Source organism: Triturus cristatus, chromosome 3_1, assembly GCF_964204655.1.
Source record: "Triturus cristatus chromosome 3_1, aTriCri1.1, whole genome shotgun sequence".
In the NCBI taxonomy this organism is placed as follows: domain Eukaryota; kingdom Metazoa; phylum Chordata; class Amphibia; order Caudata; family Salamandridae; genus Triturus; species Triturus cristatus.
Window position 1 is genome coordinate 258,327,939 of NC_140583.1, and position 21,679 is coordinate 258,349,617.

General features: G+C 42.4%; 1 protein-coding gene across 4 annotated transcripts in view; it reads left to right on the forward strand.

Annotated features, from left to right (window-relative positions):
* Nucleotides 1-20,439, forward strand: part of NEIL1 (nei like DNA glycosylase 1) — a 120,205-nt gene extending 99,766 nt beyond the window's left edge. For 3 of the 4 annotated variants that reach the window (XM_085643834.1, XM_085643832.1, XM_085643833.1), the window contains exons 7-10: nucleotides 10,173-10,200; nucleotides 10,838-10,902; nucleotides 13,859-14,714; nucleotides 19,575-20,439. In XM_085643834.1, the coding sequence (XP_085499960.1) occupies nucleotides 10,173-10,200; nucleotides 10,838-10,902; nucleotides 13,859-14,714; nucleotides 19,575-19,624 (999 nt within the window). In that variant the 3' untranslated portion in view covers nucleotides 19,625-20,439. The remainder of the gene's footprint in view (nucleotides 1-10,172; nucleotides 10,201-10,837; nucleotides 10,903-13,858; nucleotides 14,715-19,574) is intronic. The other variant, XM_085643835.1, reaches the window with a different exon arrangement.
* Nucleotides 20,440-21,679: the final 1,240 nt, after the last annotated feature.

Here is a 21,679-nt window from a genome sequence, read left to right on the forward strand (position 1 = left end):
AGCACCAAGGCTTGTTTGTGTTCGTCTTAACACCACTGCTGCCAAAACTTACCTGCACGTCGAGGGACTTCGAGAGAGGCCAGTTCCACACTGAGAGTGGCCCTGCTGTGTCTCTTTTCCCTCTTTTGCAGGTACACCAAGAACCGTGAGACCCTCTAACTAACCAACCCGCCGGAAAAAACACCTCTGCACTCGAGCTCCCCAGCCCAGGCTTACATAAACATACAGGGCCCGATTCACAAAAGTAATCCGAGACAAAATCCTAACTTTACGACTTTCGGTATTCACAAAGGACATTTAGGAGTAGTAAAGTTTTGTCTCAGTTAAACTTAAGTTTTACTTAAGTTAAACTAAGTTAAGTTTAACTAAGACAAAATCCTAACTTTACTACTCCTAAATGCCCTTTGTGAATACCAAGATGTCGTAAAGTTAGGATTTTGTCTCAGATTACTTTTGTGAACCGGGCCCACAATGTCTCTGTGGTTCTGAGACCCTCAAGAGACGAGCTACCCCCTTGGGTTCTGCCTGACTGATCCGCCAAGTCCTTCCTTGCAGCAACTTTCTTACAGGTACTTTCCCCATTGATTTTAGCGGCTAGGGTTCAAGGCTACCACCGCCTAAAGCACCTCTGTTCCCAGACTACCAGAGGCAGGTAAATTTGAACTGTTGGTGCTGTTTTGGACCTTGGCCCCTACTTATCTTAAGTCCAGAAGAACAGTAGTGCAAGTAGTCTCTGTAAGTGTGCCTATGCAGTGTATGTTTCTCCCATAGGATAACATTACGAGGCTCATGCCTCAAATCTGACCATGGTCATTTTCTACTGTTATTACTGTAAAAATGTATAGCATCTAAAGTATTTACCTGATTTGGATAATCTTAGTATCAACATTTATATAGAAATCTGTGTTATTTTTTTAATTGGTCTCGAGTTTTTTCTTGAGTGTGTGTCTCATTTATTGACTCTGAACGCACAACAAATGCTTAACACTGCCCTTTGATAAGCCTAAACTACCGCAAATAGAACCTTTGGGTTTATTAATTTAAGCCCTGTAAGCCACTTAGGGTTGTTTGGACTTTCTACATAGTGTATCTCATTTTGGTACCCTACATAAAAAGCCAGGTTCCTACAGTATGTTATTGTTACATCAGGACTTTTTCATTACAGGTAGGATGTTAGTATTTTACATCGTAAATTTTTACTTTGCAGATATGTTAGTTTGCAATGTTCTAAAGTTAACGATAGATCTGTGTGTGTGTGTGTGTGTGTGTGTGTGTGTGTGTGTGTGCGTGTGTACACTAACATACACATTACACATATATTTCCATGTTTAGGGCCCTTACATTGATAATAGTAATTTAAATTAATTTTAAATTAAATGCAATTAGTCAATAAGTACAACCATTTAATGTTAAGTTATTTATTTAAATACAAGTAATTCATTTAATTGTAAATTATTTATTTGATTAAAAAAAAGTTATTCATTATTAAAATAGATTAAAATATTGGTTTACAGTTTAAAGTGTAAATAGGGGTAGTAATGGTTCTCTAGAGTTCAAGGTTGGGTAGTTTATAACGGCCATAACATTTTAGGGCTCTGGAAGGGGTAGTGTGTACAGGTAGCAAAAGGTTTTTAGGGCTCAAAGATTGGTATTGAATTGGGTAGTAAGGAGGTTATTATGCTTATGGGTGAATGGTGCTTAGGAGTAGTAAGGAATTGTTAAGGTTCAGAAATGGGTAGTGTCTGAGGTATTAAGAAGTTTTTAAGGCTTAGCGATGGGTAGTGTACAGAGATAGCAAGGCATTTGTGAGCTCTGGGGTGGATGTGTATTGCAGTAGGTAGGATTTTTAGGGTTCAGGGATGGGTAGTGTTTAGTGGTAATAAGGAGTTTTTAGAGCTTAGCGATGAGAGGTGCATAGTGGTAGTAAGGAATTGTAGGGCTATGGGTGGCTAGTTTAAAAAATACATTACATTTTTATAACATTAAAAATGGAAATTAAAATATTTTTATTAGAAAGTATTTTGAAATGTAAAAACAATGCTAACATTATATTTAAATGTAAGTTTTATGTATATATTATATTTATTCACATGTGTATTTATATATTTGTGTATGTATGTGTGTTTATAAATATGCACACACATATATATATATATATATATATATATATATATATATATATATATATATATATATATATATATATATATATATATATATATATATATATATATATATATATATATATATATATATATATATATATATATACACATACATAAATAATACCACTTCACCTGTGAAGTAAAGTACTGAGATGTGAAAATGCTGCTGATGTATTTACCATGATATAATTTGTCTCTATCTAAAAACTAATGATGTAACAACTGACATTGATAATATTTAACGGTAATTAAGGGTTGTTAGGGTTCAGGAATGGGTAGTGTATAGGGGTAGTAGGGGTTTGTTAGGTGTCAGGGATGGTTAGTTTAATTACAATTAATTTTAATATTTTAAATTTAAAGTATTAAATTACTAATAAAATAATATCACCATTACAATGCTTAACATTAATAAATTGAAACTTAATTACAGGTTTTATTTTTCCAATTAATTTGAAATAAATGAATTTAGTTATAAGGCTATAAGACATGCTTAAACATTACCTGTGAAGTAAAGGCTCTCCCAGTGTAATGACCTGTGATATAAAGGTACTCTGGATGTAATAACCCCTGATGTAATAACCTGAGAAGTAAAGACTAACATTAGTATCCTACATCAACTCTAACATGTCAAAAAACAATCTGTTAGCCATTTGTTAAAAAGTTCAGTCAACAGTCTTTATTGTCTCTCTTATATTTAAGAGAAAAAAAAGCTTAGGTCAAAGCGCTTTGTCAGCGACCCACGGTGTTGTGTCACAGTCAGTCAGTCAGTCTCTTTATCTCAAAGTTTCCATTAGAGTTAAGGTAATAGGACAGTTCCTCTTATATTTAGTCCTTGCCATTCTCATGTCAACCCTTAACAAGCTAAGTGACTCTCCTCTTTTCAGTACATACAATCCTTTCTTGAGTCTATGAATATGGTAGCTATGCCTGCATTCAGGAAGCAGTTAATTAAGTAAGTTGTAGTGTACAATTAAGTGCCTTTATCTGTGTTAAGTATGCACGCTCTTTCTATTAGTTGGCAAATGTTGGCATTCAGGGTAACTTGTAATTAAGTTGCAGTTTGTAAATAGAAAAATACACCAGAAGTGATTATTTTTCTTACTTAGTGAAGGAGTTTGTCTGTTAGGGAATCAAGTGCTCAGTAAGAACTGGTGTTTCATGTTAGTTAAACTCAAGGTTGAATTTATGGCAACCAGTGACATTAAACCTGTAAGCTGAAAGTTCCTATGTTAGGTAACTCGGATAACAACTAACTCCTTAATTTCAACATCAGCCAGATAATTTATTTAAGTATTTTCCAAACCAGGCTTCCCACCTTTATGACGAAGAGATGCTTCAAGAGATTCTTCACACATTGGAAGAGCTCTAACACTTAACTAGAACACTGCACAAGTTTAGTTTGGAAATAAATGTGAATGATACACATTCTTGACAAAGTGCAGGCTCCTGATCAATTGGTGTGCATAATGGGTTATGAGCCTGGAGTTGCATGGGTGGTGCTACGGGGCTTCTGGGGAAGCAGTGGATAGCTTTGCCACATCACTTTACTAGTGAAATGGCATGCACATGTCATAGGAATTGTTTAAAGGTCAGGTGGAGAGCGTAGTGCTTCAAGTTGCTAAGTTCTGAGGGAAATTGAGTGCTTTTGGGCCCTTGGTGTGGAGAGAGGGAAGGATAGACAGCAGTGTGGGTTTTGAGCTTGGAATATACAGAAGCAGACACATATTTTAGTTTCCTGTGATGAGGTAAAGGCGATTGGGCAACAAAATATTTTGAAATTATAGCATTATATAAGGGCAGTGTTGCACTGTCGCTCTTAAGGGGCATATTCCACCAAGCGTTCTAAGAATGGAGTTAGAAATTAGATTATCTTGTCCTAGAACATTTTAGGGGAAAGCACTTATTTGCCCCTGCATAAGCACTCCCAAGTAAGAAAGATATCCATTTCTTATGACCTTTTTGTTTTGCATCAACCTTTTGTGATCAAGTGGCAGAATCGCCATGACAAAGGAAACAGGATAATTACTAATGCCTTTGTAGGTCCGGCTTTAGCCAAGACCTTTTGGTCTCACTTAAGTTATATTTCTTATCTACCTAGAGGACTTTTCAACCAACACACTTCACATTCATTTTTTTACCACCCGCCACATTATGGGGCAGTGGGTCTGTCCACTTCATGCATTAGCTAATTCCGCTGTTAGTGACGGCATTCTGCTCTTTTACAAGGAGCACATCCACACAAAAAGTAGTTCCCTTTAGTGCCAGGGACTACTGTGCTTTCAGGCAGTATTTTATTTTTTATGTACAGGTGGCCGTGGTAACTCCCTCAACATTGAAATTTTCCAAAAACCATGACAAACCAGCATTGACCAACCTGTTGACTTTGTTTATAATAATTGACCTTCGAAGGGAGTCCCTTGATAGTATTACATCAGTGTCATGTTTGTCTCTTGCAACTCATACTGTAACTATGTTCTGTTTTCAGATACACATATTGTAGGAAGGTGGCTCTCTATGTAGTGTACCAAAATGAGGTGCGCTGTGTAGAGAGTCCAGGTGTCCCTTACTTGTGTACAGGGGCTTGCTGTAACAATCCCAAGGTGCTCTTATTTGTGGTAGAGTGGTCGAGCAGTCTGAGCCTTATCAGAGGGTAGTGTTAGGCATTTTTTTCACACACAGAGTCAATAAATGAGACACACACTTAATAAGAAAATCCAAAGCTAATTAGTAAAAATAACACATTTTTATATAATTTTAGACACCAAGATCTTTGGGATCAGGTAAGTACTTTTCGTGCTAGCGATTTTCAGAAACTACAACTGGCAGATTTGAGGCATGAGCCTCGAAAGCGGTAATTTTATCCTATGGATGTAACATACAGTGCATAGGGTCACTTTCAAATTACTTACAGGACTGTTGGGGGAGGGGCGGAGCCAACTGGGCTGCAAAATGGCCGCTCTGTAGAGGTCTCTGCTGGTCGATGCTATAATCCGTTTAATATCTTTGCACGGCGGGCTCCCCCATAACTCTCACTGCCACGACTGGCTGCGAGGAGTTGCTGTGAATCTAACTGTGCCCTTGGCGGGATGCCTGGCCACCTGTGGTAGCCACACAGCCTTGACTGGAACTGGAGGCCTCGCTGGGCCTGGCACACGCCCGCCTCTCGTGGCTGCCCTGTGGGCCACTCTCATCAAGCCGTTCCTGAAGTGGCTCTCCCTCAAATGCTTGTGGGGGAGACCCGGCCCGATCCTGCTGAGGGCTGTGGTTGGTACGCGGCCCCTGGGATGTGGCGGACCCCATGCGGCTGCTGCCAGCGCTTGACCTTGAACGGCGGCCATGTCAACCTACTGCTGCGGAGTCCTGCTGGGCCGCTTATGCAGTTCATTTTGCCCCCGATCAGATGACACAAAATGCCCCAGGGTGGTGCAGCTGTCCCTGGTGGGGCAATGCGGCCTCAGCGGTGCGGCTGAAGACAGCGGGCCTTTGGTTCCTATGGTGAGTGGGCAGCGTTTTGTTATGCGCCTCTCCCAGGAACCCATGTAAAGTGCAGGGAGCCCCTTTCAGTGAACTCCTCGCACAACAGTCTTTATAACCTACAGTTGGTGGATAATGCTGCACTGAGGCGACCAACTCAACCTTTAGATCAGGGCACATTTTGTCTGGACTTGCTGCTGCTCTCACATTTCATATAATGCACCCTGCCTTAGGGCTGGTTACAAGGCCTACTGTAGGGGTGACATACATTTGTTACATGCAGTGACTTTGGCATGGCACACAGTGAGTGCGCCATGTTGTGTTTTCACTCATGGTTTGCTCCATGACACACAGTCAGCAATGGCAGACTGCATGCAATTTGTAGGGGGGTCCCTTAGGGTGGCATAATACTTGCTGCAGCCCTTAAGGACCCTCTTTGGTACACATGCCCCAGGTACGAGGGGTACTACTTACTAGGGATTTACAGGGGTGCCAAAGTGTGTACTAATTAGACCATTTTACGTTGTTTTTTGGGAACGAGCACTGGCACTTGGGCCTGGTTAGCAAGGCCCAGTGCACATCAGTCGAAAAACATCAGTCTCAGTGGCAAAAAGTGGGGGCAACCATTACAAAAAGGGGCACTTTCCTACACATATCCATTGATATTGTATGTAAAATTGCCTCAGTGGCCTTGCACACTTCCTGCTGCACATTTGTAACAGCAGTTCCACAATGCCACCTCCAAAGCTTACAAATATGAACAAAATTCCTGAGCATGTTGTAGATTTGTTTATACCTTTCCTATGTTATTTTTTAAAAAAATATCTTTGTATTAAACGTAAACAAAATCAGTACATACAAAAAGCAATTCTAGTGTATCACCCATTTTATATTAGTTCCAAGTCAAATATTTACGCAATTGGCTACAATCTCAACAAGTTCGGTCTGTGCATCAATATATCCCCTTACAACCCTCTATATGTTTGCCAGGCCTCCCAGATATTATCTCCCTTCTTAGGGCACCATCTACTTTTATATATTGTAACTTTCACCTGCCAGCACCAATCAAGATCGTTCTCCCACTCCTCTACAGTGGCGATTTCTGTCGCTCCCCCTTTTCTTGCTACATTCTGGTTAGCCACCATAGCCGCTAATGTTAGCCATTTCCTCATGTGACTAGGCCAATCATGGTTCCCAGTTGTTATCAGGAGGAACCATTTAGGTTCTAGCGGGACCTCCATACCCACCACTTCCGCCATTGCTGCCGCTATTCTCCACCAGTATTCTTGCAAGAGAGGACAATCCCATAATAGATGATAGAAGGTCCCTTCAGACCCGCAACCCCTGTGACACTCCGCACTTTCGCTACACCCCAGATGCTGTAGCTCTGATGTAGGGTAGTACACCCTATGCAATATTTTAAGCTGCACTAAACGAAATCTTGCGCGTATCGCAACTTCTCTCAGACCCTGGAGTGCCTCCAACAATTCCTCTTCTTCTAAAGGGCCTACATCCCTTTCCCAGGTTGTCCGGAGGGAGCCTGATGGGTCTGGGGCATTGTTGTTTATCTTCTTGTAGATTAGAGAGATGGTTTTGTCCTGCAGTGGCTCTGTCAATATCCTATCCTCTAGTGGGAAGGCCAATGCCAGGGTCTCCACCTCTCTGAGATACCCACATAGGGCGTGCCCTAATTGAATGTACTTGAGCCACTCTCCTTTCCCCAGTTCGTATTCCCTTTCCAGGTCGGCAAATGTGATATACGTCTGCCCCCTCCAAATGTCTCCCAGGGTCTCCAGCCCCAATATTTCCCATGTGGCGAACCCCTTCAGCCTACTCACTTCCTTCAGAGCATCGCCTGCCCACAGGGGTGTCATCTCCATGAGCTTACCCTCCCAACCCAAGTACTTTGTTGCTGCAACCCATGATCTAATCACTATAGTTGTCTGTGGCGGGAGTTCCTTGCCTACTCGTCCAGTGTAAAGTAGCGTCCGCGGGCCTCTCCCACCCATAGCCAGTCTGTCCACCCTATATGCTGGATCATTCCTGTCCTCAAAAACCCATCCCTTCACGTTTGCCAGCTGGGCTGCCCACTAGTACCCTCATATACCCCTCTTTGTAAGTTATTTATCGAATACGTGGGGCCGCGCCACACCACAACAATGCCCGGAGCTCTGTATTCGCCTTTTGGAAAACAGCTAGGGACTCCTTGTATAGCGTATTTGGCAATACATACAGAAGACGCGGCAATGCTATCATTTTAAACATTGCCGCGCATCCCATCCTTGTCAGAGGAAGCGCGCTTCAATGCTTTATTTCTGTTATAAGCCTATCGAGCTGTGTACCGATGATCTGTTGTTGGAATTCTTGGGGGTCGCTCGTTATATAGATTCCGAGATACTTAAAGTCATTCTCTTGCACTGGCACAATGCATCGGGAGGTCAGTGTGGGGATTCCTCCGGCTAAAGGGTACAGCAGTGACTTACCCCAATTAATTTGGTAACCAGAGTAGTCCCCAAATATACGGAATATCTGGAGAATGCAGTCCATGGAGTGCCTTGGTTTCCTCACATACAGCAGAATATCATCTGCGTACAGGGATATGTGATCCTCCCCCCTATTGGTATCCCCCAGATAAAGGGGTATTGCCGAACCCATGCTGCGAGAGGTTCCAGAGCAAATAAAATTGGAGATAGTAGGCAGCCTTGTCTGGGACCTCTCGGCAAGGCAAATGTCCGTGACACCGTGGCATTGGCCCGTACCCTGGCTAATGGTTGCGCATACAGAAGCCTGACCCACCCTATAAACTTGGGTCCCATGCCGGACGTTTCTAGAACAGTGAAGAGGAAGCTCCACTCCACTCTATTGAATGCCATTCTGGCATTGAGGGAAAGTAGTGCAGCCTGCTCCTTAGGGGCCTTCTCCGTGATATGAAGTATTCCAAACTACCTACGGAGATTCAGCCTGGTGCTTCGATGTGGCATAAAGCCAGATTAATCTGGATGTATCCTAGTTGTAATCACCTCAGCTAACCGTGTAGATAAAATCTTGGCAAGCACCTTAACCTCAAAGTTGAGCAATAATATTGGCCGATACGACTTGCAATGCGAGGGTGGCTTGCCCTGTTTCGGGATTGTCGCCATCACCGCCATTCTCTGGTCTGGTGGGAGCACGCCCTCAATCATCGCCTGGCAAAACATATTTAATAAATGCTCCGCGGTCACGTCAGACATAGCTTTTAACATTTCTTCCGGCAGTCCGTTTGGTCCAGCCGCTTTCCCGGATTGGAGGCCACGGGTTGCTGCTTTGATTTCATCAACTGTCAGGTCACCCTCTAATCCCTCCCTATCCTCCACCGAGAGCCGCGCCAGAGAAATATCCCGCAAGAAGTCTCCGCAGTCCTCTGTATGGTGTGAACGAGAGGCGTATATCCCCTTATAGTAAGTAGCAAACTCCCCTGCTATTTCTGCCCCAGTTTCGAATCTGTCCCCTGCCTCACTTTGCAGCCCTGGAACCCAATTTGCGTTTGTTTGTCTTTTGTCTAGCCAGGCCAGCAGCTTATTAGCTTTATCCCCAACGTCGTACAGTCTGTGCTGTGTGGCCCGCGCTTGCGCCTGTTTCATTTTTATGTGATTTGTGCAGTCCATCCATTACTGTGAGGTCATATACGAGCATGATGAGGAAAGTGGTTTTAGTAGTGGGAAGGAATTAGACAATTGGAGATGGTCCAAAGTATGTTCTGTGCCCACAACATTCTAAGTCATTGGGTGAAGTCCTTTAATCTTCATAGGCAAGCAGAAAAGCATTTCCGGAGCTCCTCTATGCTTTTTTGGTCATGCGGCCGAATCATGTGCTATAAAATGACATCGTGCTAGCTATGGCAAATGCAATTACTAACTTGTCTCCTGTAACACTTGTGTGTGGTGGTAACGGGAGAGAGGTTATTTGTCTGCCATATGACCGCTCGTGCATGGGCACGCAGTCTTACCTAGTTTTCCTTTACAAATAAATGACTTTAGACATTAGAATTCAGCATTCTATCTATCACATTCACAGTTTTGCACCTAGAGCCACCATTCTCATCTGTTAACCGCCTTCTACAGAGAAGACAACATCTTGTGCCTTCTCCTTTCTTCAGTTAAGTTGAAATGTGTGTCTGAGATGAGGGATAAGTTGAACTCTAACAAGCTTTTCACTTCTCTATGCTGGCGTCATTGAGAACCAACCAAGTCTCTGTACCAATTTTTAAAAGTTGACATGTATGCACAGATATAAATGTATACCTAAGGATACATCTGATGAAGAATGCATTCCACTGCCACTGTTCCTCCAGTAGCCTGCCTTCCAAAATAGAGGGCTCTGATTGTGAGAGTATGGCTTATGCAAGATGTGTCTTGTTCATAACACTTGCTTTCCTTTGTCTTCAAACTCTCTGGCACCAATAGAAGTGGAGGTGCTGCTCTGTTCACGCCTCTGGATGTAGATACACAACTAAATGTCATGCTGCTCTTCTAACAAATCCTTGTTTGCTTATAGGGCGATCCTGGACCTATGGCCCCGAAAGGTGAGCTACTTCTCATTCTCATTCTCCGAGAAGATTACATCTTCACAAACCTGTATAAACACTCCTCTTCCTAAAACCTTTAAATGAAATCTTTTTTTAATTAATTTGAATAGCAGTAACTTATCAACCACAATCCACACTTTACGTAAAAGAGTCAGCAGTAATATACATGTGCTCATTTGCAGGTTGAAGCAAAGTTTAAACAATTGACACATTTAGCAGTGTATATACAGTAACGACTCTGGAAGGACAGTAGTGTCGACATATTTAGCATCGCTTATCCTAAATCCTGCTAGCCCATTAATTTGCAGTGAAATGAACTAAACTTCGGTATGTGGTCATTCGCACTCGGCTAGTGGCTCTTAGGAGAAATAAAAGTAAGGGGGAAAGGAGCGGTGGGTGGAGGAGGTAAGGAAGAACGATCGCCTGCGTCAGCAAATGACAAGCTAGTGCCGCTATGGACCTAGGGTTGACCTTCAGTGTCGCTGGGGTTGTAGCCAGCAGTAGAGAGCGTCAATGTCCTAAAACATAACCTCAAAATATTCTTTCGCCTTCGCTCCTCACTCTTACATTTGATATTGTTCATGTTGGATCATATCTTTGTCTTGTGATTAATCCTATATAATTGGTGTTTCAGAAGAAAAGAAAAGCAGGAAGAGAAAGTCTCTTGTGAAAGCAGATCCTGATACTACACCTGTAAAGGTAAGGCAAGCTTTGTGTGGATGAGGTAAGTCGGTGGCACAGTTTTATAAATTAATTAGCATCAAGAGCTGGATCTCCTATGGTGCTAGAGATGAGCGCCCATGCTGATAAGTCTGTGAGTGACATTACTTGGTGTGGGGAGATTTCATCTCACCCTGGTTTAAAGTTTGCACGCTACAAGTAATAAGTCTAATGTAGTGTGGCCACTTAAGCTCCTAGTTCTCAAGTCACCAGGTTAATTTGTCAACCACATGAATTATGTGAATTGAAGTGATAGGTTGCCAAAATTCCACTACCAGATGTGCCACACCTGTTGAAAACAATTTGTAACAGAAAAGCCTGTCACAGGAAACATGGTGTGTATCTAGGTGACATGGAGTTAAGTGGCCACCCTCTTCTCGCACAAAAAAGGAATCTGCTTTAGAAAGTATAAATTGATAGTCTCTGTGAGTCATGTGTTATGAATATGATGTAACAGATGCTGTCTATTGCTGGTTCTCAAGTATTGTTTTTTTTTTAGCTAGATTCATCTGCTATTCATTGAGCTGAGAGTTTCTAGGTATACTTCATAAGCAGTTCAGTGTCAATCACAGCCTGGTAAGACTTCAAAAACGGCCCCTTTTGTAGGCCACTAACTGCATTAAAAAGGACCCGAACTCTAACCAGTGCCGTGAGAGCTGCGCCACCAAGGAGCGGGACACTGTCTACAGCTGCTTCCCCATCTGCAAAAAAACACCATGCTCATATATGACAGCCATGTGAGCTCTTTGTCCAAGTTCTCCATTTGCTCATCTGATGCCTTGGCAGCGGACGTTTTGCCAGGTACTCTCTAAAACTGGAAACGTGCTCCCTTGGCGAGTGTTTATACATTGTGGCCAGATATTTTCTCAGGGCGTCAGTGATGCCAGCCCGAGTGTAAACCAAGGCTCCATCCGGCTGTGCAAGAGTACAAATCTGCGGCAGTTCCCTGTGCAGCAGCCATGCAAGCACTTTGGCAGATTTATCCTATCTCCATGGAGCCTCTGTCTGTTCTCTCGAAGTGTGAGCCAGTCTTATTTCTCCCATGAGTTTGTCTGGTTTTTTAATATCCATCCACTTCAACTTGACAGCTGTCTCCAGGGGTTCCTGATTAGAGTGTCGACACTGCGTCTTCGTGTCATTGCAAGTCTTGTTGGTGGACTGACAGCTGTCACTCAATCCAAATAATCAGATATAAGTCAATAAGGAAACTCAATGAGGAGCAATACACCAATAGCATGTACAAATTAGCTTTAATGAAACAGTAAAATAAATATATATTTTAGCACAAAAGCAAGGTGATTAGATACATTTTTGTATCATGGAATAGCAAATGATAATAATAATCAAAAGATCAGGTTCACTAAAAGAAACTATGATTACTAGAATAACATTTAGGAAGCTCAGTCCCTCAGTGTCAAATACCTAATTGATAACTATATAACAGTTGAAATACCATTCCCTTGTTCCTGACTTGCAAAACAGCATTAATCAACTGGCTATGAAATGCACAATGGCTGCTGCATTACATGGAATATCCAAAGCACTTCTGTAAACATATAAATCAGAATTGAGCATAATACATTTGATGACAAACACCACAATGACACTTTGACGAATTAGAATAAAGCAGTAAAATAAAGGCCTTTCATCCCTGGGTGGAACTTAAGATAGAACTTAACTTATCCACAGTGCTGGGAAGCCCTCTCCTTTCTCTCGAGTCTCTCTCGCTCTCTCGAGCGTCACAGCCAAGGAACAGCACGGCCAGAGAGGCAGCTATGGGCGATGGCAGTTTGCACAACCCCATCTACGAGCTTCAGTCCCCCACATGGGCCTCTGCGCTTAAATATCCTGAAGCTTGGCTTGTTTCCGATTCTGTTCTTTTCTCGCAATTTCTAGCTGTGTTATCAGTCCGTGTCCTTTGGCTGCCCTGAAGCTCACTAATCATTTCTTTGGACATCTTTTGGCTTTTTCCTGAACTCTCTTTCTCAGGGTTAGAACAACCTTCGCCTGCATCTCTCCCACACTTCCTGCTTCTCGTAGCTTCTTAGTGTATTAAAAATAACATGCCGGCCGCAGATAACTTTGTCTATGGAATGCTGAAAACAAGCTTGGAAGCAACAGCGTGAACCTCATGCGCTGTTCAGGTTTTCTGCATGTGTTACCGCTCATCTTCACTGTTCAAACTAATTACCCCTTCCCGTCACAATGTCTTCCATAAACTATCCCTATACTACACAGATAGCTTTGCGTGCATTCAGGGTGGATGTCGGTCCTTATCCCCTTCGAGAGTGATGTCCGCGACCCACACAACCTACAGCATCACAACAGCACGAGGAGCTCCATTATCCTCCAATAAAACTGTCCATCATCTACATTCGAGTCATACACATTTACAAAGCAGATCTCTGCCTATCTAGAAGTCCATGTACCAGGATACATCTACCCTGCACATCTGCTTCAGTACTACGGTGTTGAAAGGGGTCACCAAGGGCCAGCCATATCAATTATGGGTAGTTACTACTGTAGTTTGCAGCAGCCAGCCAGGGCTAGAATGCTGTCAATGCTATCTATGTACGATGGGGACCATATCGGTTATGCATATGCATTTCTGGTCACCGTTTTATGCTGCTGGGTCCTGTCTCATTTATATCCATCATGAACTTACCTCTGTTCCATGTGCTGAGCTGCTCAGAGCGAGAGAAAACATACGCCCCACACATACCAAAAGTGAAGATCCATCTTTTAGGTGAGTAACTTCTTAGTTTGTTAGATTTTAATTGTATTCCTTATCATTGCTTGGCAGCTTAACTAAAGATGAACATGGTTAAAAGAACTTTGCAGTTCTCATCAGGAATCATCCTCTGTTAGTAAAAGATTATCTTGGTTATCGGTCCAATAAGGGGAGGTGGTTTAAGATTTTGCTGTTGCTTTCTAGGTGACCGCCCCAAAGAGGAAGCAGAAACCGCAAAGCAGTGAGTTGCACCAGGGTAGCATCGGAGCAAGTGAGGAGATGCAGAAAAAGATGGTTCGAAAGAAGGCAGTTGGGGGAGCAAAGAAGCGATCAAATTCTACAGCTAGGAAGAGAAAAGGATCTTTGCAGGATGCAGTCACTCCACAAAAAAGAGGAAAGATTCAGCGGCCCAGAAGGGGATCAAAAAGCGATGCAGTCAAACGCTCTCCAAGGAATACCCCACTGGTGAAAGAAGTGAGAAAGCGGAAACCTAGCAAGGGAGGAGGTCCTGCTACACATATTGTTGAGACTTCAAAGAATTCCCAGCAGGAGAAAAGGAGATCGCGACAGCTGAAGAAGGAAGAGGAGTCTATTCCACTCATCGAATATCTTCCAAAAGATTCCCAGATGCAAAAGGGGAGAAGGAGGCAACTGAAAAAGGAAGGAGAGCAAGCTCCACTTACGGAAGAACCTGCTAAGAATTCCCAACAGGAGACAGGGAGAAAACCAAAGAAGCAGGACATGTCTGCACCGCTCTCTGAAACCTCTCCAAAGGGTTCCCGGGCTCCGAAGGGGCGAGGACGGCAACTGAAGAAAGGAGAGCCAGTTTCCCTCACTGAAGCCTCAACAAAGCATTTCTTAGAACAAACTGCTTGTAAACCAAAGAAGGAAGAAGAACCTGCACTAATCAATGAAATCTCTTTAAAGGATTTACCACTGCCAGATGGGGGGACGCAGCAGCTGAAGAATGATGCCGAGCTGGCTCCACTCACTGACGTCAGTGAGAATTCGTCACTTGTAAAAGGGAGGAAATCCAAAGCCAGCGCACGAAAGAGGGCAGGTAAGATTGGCATGCTGCATCTCTGAATGCTCCTTACTTCTGCTCTGGGCAGTGTTTTCAGTTATTGAAGCTGCACAGTTTTGTTGTGCGTTGTGATGCTTAACAGATTCCAGTTAATGTCCTAAAGACAAGAGGGTATTAAGCAATATGGGGATGTGTCATAGGGGAGTTGGCACTCAAACCAATGAGACCTTACTGCAAAGTAGGCATATAGAACACTAAACTGTGCCCAGACCCTGAGCTACAGCAAGGTAAAGGTGATGCAAGTATGGTTGCAGCAGTGGTGCTAGGAAACTGGTCTTGTTAATCTCTGAGTCGAGCTGGAGAATTTTCAAAACTTCTCAAGGTGCTTTCACAGAGGATTGAAGCTTATCATGCTGAAAAATACTTCATTAGACAAGGATACACAGAAAATAGGCAGTTACAGCAAATAACATCCCTTGTCCTTTCTAATTTTCCTGTGTACACGTGTGCTCAAAATCAAACCTCCGAGCCCACTGAGTTTTGCCCCTTTCCTTAGCACCCAGTTCAACACATTACATGTGTATACAAAATTAATATACTCCCATAGAAACCTCATTTTAAATCATAAGTGGCAGATGGGAGTCTTCAGTTCAGGTTGGAAGGAAGTTCGTGTTTTTCACTTTTGGTTCAGGGGGTGTAGGAAGCTGGCTCTCTGTATAGCGTGCACTGTGCAGAGAGTCCAGGTGTCTCTTACTAGTTTACAGGGGTACAGGGGCTTGCTTTAACAATCCCAAGGTGCTCTCTTTGTGGTAGTGTGGTCCAGCAGACTTAGGCTTATCAAAGGAGAGTGTTAGCCATTTGTTGCGCACACAGAGTCAATAAATGATACACACACTCAATAAGGAAATCCCTCACCAATTTACAAAAATAACATAATTTTTATATTAATTTAAACACCAAGATCTACGAGATTAAGTAAAACAGGACAGCAGGGTCACTCTCAACAATGGCCTCCCTGAAGCTGATGTCCCATGACAGTACGTTGGACTTGTTGTCCATGCTGGATGCTGAACAAACCTTGGTTGCTGCAAGCTGATCCGGTACCCCAGGTTTTGGTGCAGGACGGCTCCTGGGGGTATGGCATCTCCAAACTTAGTGGGGAGATCTGACCTCCTCCTGGCTGCTGCTACATCGGTGGACTCGTTGGTCAGCAGATCAGTGAACCGGACGTTGCCGTCAGTGCCTGCAGGTTGCAGGAAAGTGACTTCACCACGTCAAAGGAGATGCTGGCTGGCTGGTGAAATGCTGCCAACCCTTTTGGAGGATGCGCAGCTACAGGACGAGTCGGGCTCCTGGCCTTTGCTAGGACAGGAGCAGGCAGGCAGGGATTGGTGCAAAATCCACCGCTAGTCCACAGTTCTTGCATTCTTCAGCTCTTCTTGGTCCTTCTTCTTCAGGTGTATCTGAGTTCCTGGCTTCAGGGGGCCGCCTAAATACTGAATTTAGGGGCCCTAAGGGCATTGAAGGGTAGTAGGCAATGGGCTACTTACCCTGGGGGTCACTACACCCCTATATGACTACTTCCTGTGGGTAGTGAGCATAAGCCTGTACAACAGTTCCTAATTCCATCAAAAAAACAAGATTAGCGGTGGGACTAGCCTGTTGGTGCAACACACATACTTGCACAGCTAATTTCCATTCTGTCCTGGTGCTAAGTGGGCCCCATGGCAGGGAGTTGCGTCTCACAGGTCTGGGGGAAGCCAGGGTCTCATATCAAAGCTGGCAGGGGCTTTGAAACCTCTGGCCTTGATATGCTAAATCACTAGCCATCTTGTTTCAAGAGGTGTGAACAAGTAGGCTCTCACCTCCAGGGGATCAGAAATAGGTCTGTGGTGGCATGCTGGACAATTCCAGTCAGCCAGCTAACTGGATAGTAGCAACCAAACACCATAGAATTTAGTAAAGCCATTATGTAGCTGGGGAACTCGTAATGACCAGTACCCAGTACATATACTTAAGATGACTTCCTTGTTCACTTGTACCATCTAGTAATTAAACTTGACAGCACCGAAGCATATCTGCTCATTCAGACATGCTACCCTCTCATGTAATAGAATGCACCATGCCTTAGGGCTAGAAGGCCAGCTGTATGGGTGACTTACATATATTACATGCAGTGACTTTGGCATGGCACACAGTGAGTGTGCCATGTCGTGTTTTCATTCATGGTTTGCACCATGGCTCGCAGTGGCAGGCTGTATGCAGTTTGTATGGTGGTCTCTTATGGTGGCATAATACATGCTGCAGCCCCTAGAGACCGTATCTGGTACCCATGCCCTAGGTACCAGGGGTACCGCTAATTAGGGCCAAAGTGTGTGCCGATTGTGTTACAATTAGACCATTTTACTTTGTTTTAGAGAAAGAGCACTGGCACTGGGGCTTGGTTAGCAGGGACCCAGTGCACATCAATCGAAAAACATCAGTACCAGTGGCAGAAATTGGGGGTGGCCATGACAAAAAGGAGCACTTACCTACAGGGGGTACCATGGATGAAACGTCTGAAGATTTGGGGGCTGTTCATTTCCTACCAACACCTTAGAAGAGTCTGTAAATAATAAAGATGATGCTTACAAGAAACCACTTTGATTTTGAAGAACAGAGCAAAAGACCCATCCCCTAAGCATGGGTCAAATGTAATTTGGGAATTTCTATACCATAATATAAATCTTGGTTCAAAGCCCTGTAATATATATTTGGGGATGTTTAATTGGCCTTAAACCAGTAAGAATTGCAGGTGTGCGTGCCTTTGGCTTTTGTAATACCTGAGTTTCAGCTTGAAGTGGGCAGAATGCTCAACTGTTATTCTGAAGAAGGGTTTGAGGATGACAATGGGGAGCCCACACACATTGTTCCTTTATGGCTGAGGGCAGTAGTCCCATAAATGTGCCCAACTGGTACATCCCATAGCTAAATATTTTCCCCAAACACTGATCAGTAATAGGCTTGCATAACTTGAAGTAGTCTTGGAGAGCCCTGAAGCCTTGTGAACACCGAAAGAGACAACATGGAATGAAAACAAGATAACCAGTTTTTTAAACTGAAGATGAAAAGATATTTGATAATCTGAAATCAGTGAAAAACCAGGGCAGTTGACATTAATGCCATCTATACGTGGGCAAGGATTACGTGCAAAGCACAGACTTTTGGGATTTACAGCCCAATGGTACCAGCTACGGTCTTCTCACCGTGCTATATGACCTTAGCAAAACATAATGGAATGTATTGCCTACCGAGGCAGGTGCTCAGGTCTCTGCATTCCAGGGTTGACCTACACTGCAGCTGGAAAGGAGCCTGTTCAGTTTTAATGACTGGACGCAGTGATGAAAGGCAGGCTCTTCTTTAAACCTGCTTTTAAATATTTGCTGGTGGACACTGAAGAACACCTCTGCAATTCGCCCCCTTGTGAAGTGTTGTTGCTATCTTTGATGGCTCCCGTGTACATCCCTGTATCATAGGTACAATCCATACTTGTGTGTTAAGTCTTCAAAAATTACACATGCATGTCATTGCAGTTAAATCGTCTTCTTGATGTCATCAATTGATGCAATCACAACTTGTCTTGCATATCCAAATTTTCTACCCTTCCTAAGGTCCCACCAAGAAGGGCACATTTCACTAGTCTGTTTTCCCTGTCATTGGTCAGGTGAAATTCTAGTGTTCTATTTACTACTGTGTTGTTGTAGCTAGGAATAATTGCCACACATTGGCAAGCTTGGATTGATCACTATTAAATATTAGTTATCATTAAAATCTTTCATAAAGGCCACCTTATCTTTTCAAGGTATCCTGCAGTATCAGCACTGTGGCCTGATTCACTAACTGCACTTTTGAGAAAGTGTACTACTTTTCGATATTCTGCACTTTTGTAGTAGCTTGCACTTTTGTAGAAGTTACTTATACTTTTGTATAAGTCCAGCACTAAGCGTGGCCAGTCACTGAAATTGCAACACCCTCTCATAGAAAATAACGAAGGTAGGGACATAAAATAAAACCGAAAGGAAATTACATAAAATTAAATTAAACAATTTAAAATACTTACAAATGGAAGTAGATATAAATTAATGTTAAAAAAATCTGTAAAAATAGTACATATTCATAATTCCATTACAAAATATTTAATACCTTCTAGATTATTATACATCTCATAATTAAAATATACAGTTTTTGTATTTCATTATAAAATATTTAATATCCTATGTGATATTAAGCAATTTATAATTAAATTATTATTAATTAATAATTGTCGACTTGCATTGCTTGTTGGAAGAATTGGAGACAGCGAGAGAGATGGAAACAGAAAGGTAGCTGGAATTGAAGGTAATGATAAAAAGAGCACTGCATGAGAAAGAATAAGAGTTAGAAGGCTAAATCAAAATTACTTAGTGGCCTAACCGAAGAAGTGAAAGCACCGCTACGGGACCTGAACATGTAAATAATGCAGTAGCGAGTAAGGAGCCTACACTAACTTTCTGAAGCAGTGACTGCTGCAACACATTCCACAAAATAGTAAAACAAATGACGTGATTTGGGTTTTGGAAATGTTGAAGCCTTCTATAGACACTTAAAATACATGACTATTGGAAAGGATTTTCATAAGTCAAAGTCGTTAGCATGTGGTGACTTTCACTGCCCTCTCCTTGACATAAGATGGTGTCATCACAATGACTGGCCTCTGGGGCTACCACTGAGAGAATAGCCACCCCAGACCTATCTCTTCACAGCAAAGGCTGTTAGTGATGCTAATGGAAAAGTATATAGGTTTTATAAATTCCTTCACAGAGGATGAAAGAGTAACTCGTATTCTAACCTTCATGTCTCTTTTTTCCATTTGTTCAGGGTCCCCCACTGGAATTCGCAGGAGCGCCAGACAACTGAAAGCTGAGTAAAAAGTGCCCTCTCTTGTCTGTAAGAGAACTCTGCATTACTTCCCTGTGACATTTTACAGCGCTTGGAAGCTCGATCCCAGCACTGACCCCAGAGAATACTGCGACTGACATGTTTTTAATCGTATTCTCTTCTCATCTGTTCTTTTGAAAAGGAGTTACAAGGGATTAGTAAAACCGGCTGTGTTTTTAACTTTTCAAACTACTGTGTCGTCACTCCAGGTATATCTGAAGGACCCAGTCATGATTACACATGTTAATAAGTAGGCACATCAGTCGAACTGGCCCGAACATAAACAGAGGGGTATATTATGTGTGTATCTATCATGGTGACAAGAAACCCTACAGATGAGGATGTATGCACACAAATGACTTGGCACGCACCACAATTGTAAAGCGGCTGTAACACTAACTGGCTTGTTTTGTTGGTTACGGTATGTAATTTTGTTTTAATTTCAATAAAAATTTTAATTACAAAAAAAAAACAAAAAAAAACACTTTTCAAACTACTCCCGGACTGTCCGCACAAAAAATAAAATGATCCTACTTGTACGTTTTTTAAAGTTGGGTTTGTACAAAGTTATGCAAAAATATCAAAGCCCTTGCCATTATATGCCTTTGGGAATATGGCTTCGAATGCTGCTGCAGCTTGTGGCACTAGTATGAGATGGAAAAAAGTTTATTACAAATGGGACCATACTGTATCTGCTTTGTACATTTATATTTCTAAAATCCAAGACAGCAAGAGTGTTTTAGTATTGTGAATCTGTGCACATTTTAAAGCAAAGAAGAATAAACTTACTGCATATAAGTAAAAAGCTGTCCAGTGTCCTGTGTGTGGAATCACTTTGGCAGAATAAACTAATTAACACTGATTTCAAGGCTCCCCAAATGCAAGGTGTGAAGGTGGCTCTTCCTGATGACACTCCTCAGCCACCATTGCCCTGCAGTCCGACGCCCTCCTCTTACCCAGGTGCTTACGGAAAAGTGAAGTCTGACATCTTTAGATGCAGTCTGGCTTGGCTTTCTTCTTAACTTGGTATGGTGCCAGTATCTATGGGATGTAGTGTGTATACCCGCAGGAGTCTATATGGTCCGTGGAATACCCAGAAGGTTATTTTGGTTGGCTACCTGAATAAATGTCTCAAATAGTACTTTATTTCTGTGTGCATTATTTCGTCTTACGTTTTGTAATTGAAGGTGAGTCAAAAGTGCCGAAAGGTGATTTTGCTATACAATTTGAGTTTTCTTGTGCGGCTTTGGCATTGCTGTACAGACTGCTTGTGTGTACTCATGCTGTTCAATGGCTGCAATGCTGTCATATTTCCGTACAATTTGAATGTTTTTTTAATGGTTTTTAGAGGGCAGTAAATATGTGTTTGTGTATGTGTGTGTGTATATATATATATGTATATATCTGTTTATATCTGCTTATGTATATAGAAATATATAACTATACATACACACGTGTATTCACTGCAAAAACCCAAAGGTTAAAGGGACGTTAGGTGAAAATGTCAATTAAACAGACCGTTTTAAACTAACAAAACCATTGAAATTCACCAGCTATAGTTAACTTACATGACTATAACTCTTTGCCCTAAATTAACGCTAACCCGCGCTCCTCCATTCAGTGTTGTCAAAAAATAATGTCATTTCAGATGTTGCCATAATGTTATCAGTGATTTCATGAGTGATGTAATATTTTAGGAAATTAGCAGTGCATGGCGAGGACTCTAGTTATTGGGCCAGATGTACGTAGATGAGGGTTTGCGATTACCAAATAGCAAATATTTCCTATGTGGTAATCGCAAACACCTATGTGAAATAAGTGTGCTTTACACTTTCTGCGATTTCCAGTGGGTCGCAAATAAACAACCCTCATTAATATTTCATGAGGTAGATCTCGGTTTCACGTAACAGGGATACTACACACTTTCACAAGAGATTAAGCCCTGATTAAGTCCCAGTTGTTTATGGGATGAAATGCGTTGGCTGGACTGTGTATGTAAATCAAGAAAAGATGATGGAAAAATGAAGAATTTGTTAAAATTGACT